A 9,421-nucleotide genomic window follows, 5' to 3' on the forward strand; every position below is an offset into this window, starting at 1 on the left:
GACTGTAGGGCTTGACTTCTGTTTGCCCACAAAAGAAACAAAAGAGATCAGACACTGATGTTGGCTGATGATGACTAGCTCACCAGTTCATCCCATAGATTTTCAGGTAAGGGTCATGGCTCTGTGCAGGCCAGACAATTTTATCCACACCAAATTCTGGTTTAAGTCTTGAGTGCCTAATTATAGGTCAGCTTAAAATGTTGGCTACATTGTTGGTTAGTTTTATAGACCAAGTGTTTCATATAATTACATTATTTACCTTGTTTGGCACCTCTACCCTGATAACACACCGCACTCAAACTTCCTTTTAAAATGTTTTTACTGACATACAGAACACAGCAGATTTGTGCTTGAACACAAAATCAAATTTTCTTATGTCCTAAAGGGATCTTAGTACAGCAAGTGGTTCTATATAGAACAATGAGACCTCAAAGAATAATTCATTGTCTGGTCAAATGGTTCTTCTCCATGACCAAAAAAAAAATAATAATTCAAAACTAATCTACTTAAAACAGCAACTGTAATGACCTTTATTCCAAATCTACTGCAAGGTCACCTTCTGACGACACATAGTCGGTAACAGTAACTACACTTGGTCATTTATTTTAGGTGAACTATGAAAGGCCATTACCATATCAAATATCCCACTGTGCTCAATCCACTGTGCTTTCTTCTCCATCTCTGCAGTTTATAAGCATGTAGCTCTGTTCAGTTACACCTCCTAGTTGGCCCATGGGTCTTGTTTACCTTTTTTCTCCACATAACCGATAACCCTTCATTCAATCTATAGCTTTGCTTCTGAATGTATGACCATATGTAGTCACATCCATGGAGAAGGTAATTTCTTATAGTAATTTCACTAGATTACAAGATAACTGTTGTCTATTTTCCATTAAGTAATAGGGTGAAACAGTTAAGTAACAAAGTGTGTCATGACCACTCTAAAGCCTAATCCGGCCCCACTTTAGTTCCTTCCTTTCAGAAGACCTTTCCAGTTAGTTGCCCTTATCAGATATACAATCCTGATGCTGACCTACAAATCCAAAAATGGACCAACCCTCAGTACCTGACAGCAACAGTGAAGAGAGCCGTTTGAAGCACCAAGAATTGTTTAAGCCTGAAGTACAGCTTGGCTCACTATCCCTCACTATACATTAGATAAGAAAATAGACTATTCTCTGTCCTGTCACCAAGCTGGTGCTTTAATTTTGCACTTAAAAGACTTTATCACACTGATGTGATGTGACATGAAAAAAATGTTAGTATATGTTGCAATATATGTAGTCTATATCTAACTGTGGGTTATCGTATGGATTCTAGCCTATTTAAACGAACTAGAGATATTTTCTGAATGAACCACAAAGCACTTTTGTAAGTCGTTCTGGATAAGAGTGTCTGCCAAATACCATAAACTCCTGAACAAAAAGCGTAATAGTGGAAGATGTTTTTGCAGTTGCTCTTACACCTGGATGGCTGTTGATGCAGTTGAAACTTGAATTATCGCGAATTGGACAGTTGGTAGTTAACTGCGAGAGACACAAGGAAGCTACTGAAGTTTTATAAAAAGTACGGTACATCAATGCATCAGCAATCGAACATTTTTAGAATAGTGATGATATTAAAACTACATGTAAAATACATTTATTTACACGTTGGTCGCGACAAACCTTGAAATATGGACACTGCCAGTCAGCTGTCCCACTTAATAACGGGAAGTTCACGTTCAACCGACTCCTACGAACTGTGCGTTTCCTACGAACTGTTTCACACGACAGGCTCTCATCTCCAGCCTGTACAGCGAGATTCGGTTCAGTAAGTGAATCTGATGTCCGCTACTCATGTGCACTTATACAGCCAGACTTGGATTATACAAACAGAAAGAAGTCAGATATACGAACAGAACATGTAAGAGGTTGCAACGTGAGCAATGTAGTTGTTTATTGATGTTATCGGGCAGTCGTTTATAATACGTCACATTGTGGTGGCTTATGTTGCGGGGTTTTTTTTTATTTAAAACTGAAATATTAGTGCAATGTTCTACACATATGCGTACAGAAATATTCAGGTGTACTGGCGAATCGGTTCAGAAGAATAAATCGTTAATAATTCGAGTCGGACATCCCTGCTGTGGTCCCTCCCGGAAAGTATCCGGGTGGGGACATAATCCATCTACGTTTCCTCTTAGAACACAGTCCTACAACATCCAGCGGGGCAGTATTTGAGACGAGACGACACACACCCACACAAAGAAGAAGAAAAACCTTGCTTCATTTCATTCAAACGGATTATAGTCGGACACTAAAAATATTGACGAGTGACAGTAAATCAGACCGAAACAGCTGGGTCCTGAACCAGAGAACATGCACTGCGCTTTCCATATGGTGTCCGTCTGGAGGCTGCCGCTGACTAAGTCTCACGACAGGGCTTAGGTCGCCTTGATTTTGAACTAGTCTGTTATTTCACGACTTGATTTGAAGACTGGGAGGTAAAAATGAACATGTCGGCGCGTTTTCTCTTGCTAGCTGTGCTTGTTGTGGTAGCGCGAGAAGGCGGCGGGATGCCGCACACGCTTTCTTCCTCACCGACCACCCACATTAACTCCACGGCGTCTGTACAGGACGAACATGCGGCACGCAACGCCACGGACTCCGCTGTCGGATCACGCATTTCTACTATCCTGAGGGATCTTCCAACCATTAAAAACGTCGTCATTTTTTTCTGTGTTTTGACGACGCTGCTCATCACGTGCCTTGTCGTCAAAGTGTACAGGTGGGCTTGAAGCCGCTGGGGGATGATGGGTGAAGGGTAGGAATGGGCGAAGCAGGTGTTCTGAGCTTTAAGGTATTAGGGGACTTGAGTGGTCTTTTAGCTGCTAATAGTGGTGTGATTTGAAATTGCGATTAAAGACGTCTAGCGGTAAATCGAGTAAAATAAAATCTTTAATGCTTCTTTTTTTTATCGTTGAGCTGGGGCTGACCGTGACAGGAAAAAAAGAGAAACCAAATAAAGGATATAGAATACACCTAAAACAAGTTCACAAGTCGTCACTCAGAGCGTACAGAGTAAAGATACATGACATAATTTAGTATAACTACTCTGAAGAGCGTCAGAAAAAACGCCATAATACAACATTTAGTGAAATACTGTAAATAGACAGCGGGAAGTTATTTCAGTGGAAAATTTATTAAGAATTGTTTTATAATTGGGATTTTTCCACATACTAATGTAATATTACCTAATACACAGTCCCATGTACCACACTACCTAAATCCTACAGTTACGTGTGACCGTAATATCTATTAACCTGTATTTGCTAAAGGACAGCGAAGTTGCTTCCTGCCAGTTCGTGTGATTGGAAACGATCACTGATGAAATTAGGCTTGAATGAAAGACACTCGATTGTGACGCCATAATGCACGGATTCTTTTCTGAATGATGCAATGGTGGTCGTATTAATGATCGCATTTTTGGGCAGATGGAAGTCGTTGCTGGTGACACGGGCGTAATCCGCTTTATCCGTCTGTGCGGTCAGAGCATGAGGAAGTTATGTAATACGATCTGTCTTTTCCGTGTACATCAAGAAGTCGTTATTTGACAGTAATGTCAATTCTCTGTGTTTGTCTCAGGTCTGGTAAGAAGATCAGAAAAACGAGAAAATATGATATCATTACCACTCCCGCTGAGCGCGTGGAGATGGCGCCGTTAAACGAGGAGAATGACGAAGACGACGACTCTACTCTGTTTGATGTCAAATACAGGTAAGAACGATAAACCGCAAAGGGCTTCCATCAACAGATTATCGGCACTGGCTGATTTATCCAAATTGATCTTTGTTTTTTGAGAGATTTGTCACTTCAGTTCTCTAAGTAAAGTTTTTCTAATCGCAACACCTTTAAAAAGATGCAAATGATTGATGATGATGAGGATGACGTTCCTAAATTCTATACAGGTCTTGGCCAATAAGTGAAAAACTGGATATTTAGTGTGGGGGATAAAATAAGCAATTCACTGTCCACAGGTAGACAAACTTCTGTAGCGCTAGCTTACTATTACTGTGCTTACTATTACTAAGCGCTAGCTTACTATTACCATTACTGAATGAACACCACATGAAACATGGAAACAAGCTCTTCCATGAAAAGAACATCTTTACAGGAGAAGGAAAAAACTTTTCTTACTTGATGAAAGTCAGTGTAAAAACTTGTATTATTTTAAGACATTTTAGAGCATCTTTGTTGGTATTTGGACACAATGTAAAAAACAAACAAACAAACAAACAAACTGAGAATCAAAATATGCCAAAACAAATTGGCAAAAAAGGAAGCTAATTTTTTTTTTGCATGACAGCGACAATAAGATTATTTAAAGTACTATTTAAAGTAAAATACTCTCTAACCTAAGATGGTTTAGTATACTGCTTTTACATTATGTGGTCAGAAGCTGGACAGTATAAATGCTTACACACTTCACCACGAATAGCTTCAAACACAACCAAAAGAGATAAACAAACTCCCATCCCTATTAATGGAGAGAGACCAAAATACTTGAAACTGAAGGTCAAATTACCATTTCATGTCCCTGTTGCAAAAGGCAAAAAAGAACTAAAAATGCCACATTAAAAACAAATAAAAACTATAGATAATCTAAAACTACAGACAATGTTTTTATCCAAGATTTCACAAACTGCACTCCATTAAAAGACTAAAACCTGAAACATGCAGTGTTCTTAAGGTAAGGATAATATCCAACATATGCTTGGAAAAGCATACTGCACATGACCCCAAAGCAGGACAATATAATATAATTAGTAGTTAGAGGACTCCCCAGCTTGTACAGTGAAAACACACACTCTGTTTGGAATGTTGTCAGTCGACTTCTCCCTTCCGCTCTCTTCAATTGTTCTTTGACGTACAGCCAGCTTCCTCTGCAAGACCTGGTGTCCTGTTTGCTTGACATTTTTAACCTTGAATAGTGCACAGTTCCATTAGAAATAAAGAACAGCCAAAGAGCAGGTCACAATTCTTAGTCCAAGTCCTGGAGATCCCATGTCCTGCACATGTGTATGCGTTCCCTGCTCTAATGAAGGAGATTTAAAATGAATTGTGTTAAAGCACACAGGGCAACAAAAAAACAGGGCAAGGTCTCCAGAATTGGGATTATTGCATAACTATTTTTTTAAACATACTCTGTGAGTTGTTGTTATTAATTTCAGCAATTAATGTAAAATAAATATCTAAGTATTTTAAAAGGCATTTAAGTTTAAATGTATCACAGTAACAGCTGGGCAAAATGTACTTTAAACTTGATAAGTAAAGGTGACTTTTTTTTTTGCCTCAACAGGTGAACTCCAGCGAACACATTACATCATTGATGTAGTTTTTCAGCTCCAAGCATTAATGAAGACATTTTATCTGAAATTGATCTCAACACCTCCTTTTTTGTATTTTGGCCATATTGTTGGCATTTTATGTCTCACCAGCCTGCAAGAGCCATGTTTCATTTTCTAACTGTATCACAGATTATGTTAAAGATTTGGGACTGACTGTTCTAAGACTAAGGCAGAGACATAGCATTTGAACGTCAAATGTTAATCAAAGGAATTATCATAAAATAATCAAAATTTCTCAATCTGTTCAAACTTTCCCTATTCCTGAAAGTTTCATTAATTGGATACTTTGCACTCTGCTTTTATGGCAACAGTCTTTAAAAGCTTTGCAGCCCCAAATCAAATTCTAGTTTAAGGTGGAATGTTCCCTTGTAGTCTTGAAAGTGGTCTATTATTCCTTAAAGACTCTTTGACCTATTTTGTGTTAGGCCCTTAAGACTGAATCACAAAGAAACCCGGTTACTTTAATGCATGTATTGGACTAAACATAAACTAAACCTCAGTATATCACAAGTTTATCAGAAAGTTTATTCCAATATAACCTGAATGACCAAAATATTTCAGAATATTTTCAGAAGATGTACAAATAATTATATTACCCTAGAATCAGACATATACCAAGCAAAATATTTGGTTAAAGTTTGTTAAATAGAGGTTTATTTTCTAATAGTGATTTCTGAAAGATTTATTGTTGTCTGTAAATACTGTATGAATGTCATTCCTCAAATAGTTTATTTTTAGCAACACTTGATAAAAAGAAGATCTAATGGCTATAATATATTAACCTCCTAACATTGTATAGGTGTCTGCTAACCATTAACTGTGCGTTTTTACTGTATGAGATGGTCACATTTGTAACCTGAGGTTGTGAATCTACTTTAGCATTGATATTTTTGCATAAAAGGGGGCTGGAGGGTTCCCTGTGTTGCTGCTATGTGTGGTTAGAGAGATATGATTTGGAGGACACTGCAGTTCCAGTGCCCTTACTTATGGTTTCATAAAACACTATAAAATTGATGCTATAAGCTACATTTCCATCCCCAAGATGTGTTACAATAAAAGGCTGTTTGTTTGAATTTGTCGATCTAGGCTATGGAAACCAATACTTTGAGGTCAACAAAATGTTTTTAACTTCAGCTTTATAAACAAACAAACAAAAAAATTGGGAACACTGGTTTTGTAGGCTGAAGACAAGATTGTTTTAAATAGACGTGCTGCCACTTATCAGTGCAACCTTTGTAAAAGGAAATTGCTCAGACAACTATATATTGCAGAAAAGTGTGATTTTTGTTCGGTGCATTTAACAGCGAACAAAATATATATAAATAAACTACACAAAATTTCCTCACCAGTAGGGCAAATGACCTTCTTTAATTGCTAAACCAAAACAACATCTGCAGGAAATGACGTGGTTACAAAGTATTTTTGTCATTAAAAGTGTGATGAAAACAAGCTGCTGGGCAGCAAAATTATTTTTTTGATTTTTTTTTTCTACATTGTCTCTTTATCGCTTGCAGTTTGCACACAAAGTCTATGGAAATGTAGCTACATTTACAATTCTTGTATTTGACTAACTATTGGCAGCAACTCCACTGAAACATGCAGGATGGTGGTAATTTAATCATGGCTTGAAAACTATCAGTAATGGATGATTTTCAGGAATCTCAGTTGCAGTATCTCTACTGCAGTATGTTAAAGTATAATTGCTTTATTTAGCTGGTGCATAATCATGACGTGCTAGTCCTATGCCCATGGTAATTGAGAAGGACGTGCATGAGAGTGTCAGCACTTTGTAAATGAATTATACAGTTTCTGTGCCAGAGTACACCCAAACAACTAAGCAAGTTATTGTTGTGTTTTTTTAAAACTGCTGATTTAAAAAAAAAAAAAAGTGTAGTCCCTTGGTGGATGTGTGCTTTTTGTGCTTGAATCTTTAGGAGAAATGCTGGGATTTTTAATTGTATTTGACCTTTTTCCATGAAGTGTTTTAGTTTGCTCACTGGTATATGTACTTTTCAGCAACATCATTGTGTATTTTATGAGTAAAGGAAGTGGGCACAGGAAACTTGTCCTTGAAAGAAATGTTTGACTTTCTGTAATGACTTTCTGTAACTTTGTGACGACAACAGTTGTAAAAAGCGCTATACAAATAAATTTGACTTGACTTGACTTGACCTGTAACGTACGCTTTGCACCATTTGTAAGAAGTGTAATTCATGTGTACATAATAGGTTGATATTCCAGACATAAATTAGGAGTTGAAGCGGAGTGGACAGGGCAGAATTCAGGCTTAATTTTTATGACTGCAATACATTATGCTTACATTATTCCTGCAAAACTGGATTTATATGTTGGCTATAGCCTAATTGTAAACAGGAAATACAACTGTGGTGGACTATGTCCCTTTTGTCTTGTGAACCAAGGACTTTTCTTTATCTTCAATCATTAAAATAAACATTTTAGCTGATTTTGAAGCCTTTGCCTACTTTTTCCAACATTAGTCACTGACAGAAAGCATAAAATGGTGCTGTGAAATAGCTTTGGTGACATTCGCTGTGTCAGGAAAAAAGAAGCAAGCAAGCAAGCCAGTCCATGGTGCACATTTACATTGGCATGACAGCCCAGTAGGTTAGTTTAGATGATTGTGGTGTAAAGATATATTTAAAATATATATAAAGTAAAATATATCAATTTGTGTATCCAACCAAAATTTTTGTGACTTTCAAAGATTGCACTTTTCATGCATGCTGCTTCGTTTAAAATGACTGCAGTTAAAAGGTGGGATATATATTAGGTAGCAAGTGAATAGCCTGTTCTTTAAGTTGATATTGGAAGAAGGAACAATGCATAAGGATCTGAACAACTTGGACAACTTTGAATTGTGTAGAATTGTGATGGCTATCTCCAAAAGGGCAGGCCTTGTGGGGTGTTCCAAGAATGCAGTAGTAGGTAACTACCAAAAGCGATCCAAGAAAGGACAACCAGTGAAACAGTAACAAGGTCATGTGTCCAAAGCTCATGTGTGTGGGGAGCAAAGGCTAGACCATCTGGTCTGATTTTACAGAAGAGGTACTGTAACACAAATTGCAGAAAAAGGTCATACTGGCTATGGAGTCTATGCCTCAACAGCTCAGAGCTGTTTTGCCAGCACAAGAAATACTTACACAATATTAGTCAGGCTGATCGGTTAATTTGATTTAACAAATCTTATGAGAGATTTCAGAAAGAATTCGGTCACAATTTGGTCCGAATATAAAATGTGTCACGTACAATGGCAAGAAAAAGTATGTGAACTCTTTGGTTTTCTGCATGGTCATAAAATGTGATCTGATCCTCAAGTCCAGCGTATTGACAAATATAATGTGCCTAAAATAATAACCATGAAAACCTTATAGTGCTAGTGGATAAAGTCTGTGAACCCTTGAGTGAATGATCTCTAAAAAGCTAATTGGAGTCAGGTGTTAGCATAGCTAGAGTCTTCTTAAGAAAATGATTTTCGGATTGTGGACTAGAGCTTTTTTGACTGAAACACTCAAACGTTTTGAGTTCTGCACAAGAAGGATATGTGTATGTGAACTGGGGATAGATACTCTGTCAGTTTTAATTATTTATTCAGAAAATCTTTTTCTGTTTTAGACACATCCTTTTTTCCTGAGACCATGAGCATGCTGACTTCTTCTGTCATCACTACATCTGTCTTAATGGCAACATACTTTGTTTCACACAGCACAGTGCTCAGATTGAAATTCATTTAAGGATTTATGTGGAACTTTGCTCCCTACTGTAAAAAACACTTGTAAAGCACCAGACAAAAAATACGAGTTCCTTCTAAACCGATTTGAAGCCAGAGAGCTGCCCCCACCTTCCTGAAACAAAATGTCTGTGAAATGAACCAAATTTAATGAAGCTTTTGAGAGATTGAAATCATGCTCTGGCTACTTATATGTACATCCACAATATGCACCTGAAATGCATTACCCTTCTGAAAGATACAAACTCGATGACACACCTAAGTGGCTGTTGGAATATAATAAT

The 9,421-nt window shown here is 37.4% G+C and overlaps 1 protein-coding gene and 1 long non-coding RNA gene across 2 annotated transcripts; one reads left to right on the forward strand and one right to left on the reverse strand.

Annotated features, from left to right (window-relative positions):
* Positions 1 to 7: 7 nt before the first annotated feature.
* On the reverse strand, positions 8 to 1,721 carry LOC140574671 (uncharacterized). Its single transcript, XR_011980770.1, has 3 exons — positions 1,668 to 1,721; positions 1,464 to 1,526; positions 8 to 18 (listed from the first exon to the last, which is right to left on the reverse strand). It is a non-coding gene; the product is annotated as an uncharacterized lncRNA (long non-coding RNA).
* Positions 1,722 to 1,865: 144 nt separating this feature from the next.
* Positions 1,866 to 7,853, forward strand: fam174b (family with sequence similarity 174 member B). Its single transcript, XM_072694555.1, has 3 exons — positions 1,866 to 2,769; positions 3,627 to 3,758; positions 5,341 to 7,853. Exons 1-3 carry the CDS (start codon positions 2,492 to 2,494, stop codon positions 5,342 to 5,344), a joined length of 414 nt encoding a protein of 137 aa, XP_072550656.1. The 5' UTR covers positions 1,866 to 2,491; the 3' UTR covers positions 5,345 to 7,853.
* The last annotated feature ends 1,568 nt before the right edge of the window (positions 7,854 to 9,421 follow it).

This window comes from Salminus brasiliensis, chromosome 13, assembly GCF_030463535.1.
Source record: "Salminus brasiliensis chromosome 13, fSalBra1.hap2, whole genome shotgun sequence".
Taxonomy (NCBI): Eukaryota; Metazoa; Chordata; class Actinopteri; order Characiformes; family Bryconidae; genus Salminus; species Salminus brasiliensis.

Excerpts from the sequence above, each read along its gene's own strand:
- fam174b (XM_072694555.1), top strand. The coding sequence starts at position 2,492 with ATGAACATGTCGGCGCGTTTTCTCTTGCTAGCTGTGCTTGTTGTGGTA. Across the intron at positions 2,770-3,626 it reads CTTGTCGTCAAAGTGTACAG|GTCTGGTAAGAAGATCAGAA; the intron begins GTGGGCTTGAAG and ends TGTTTGTCTCAG.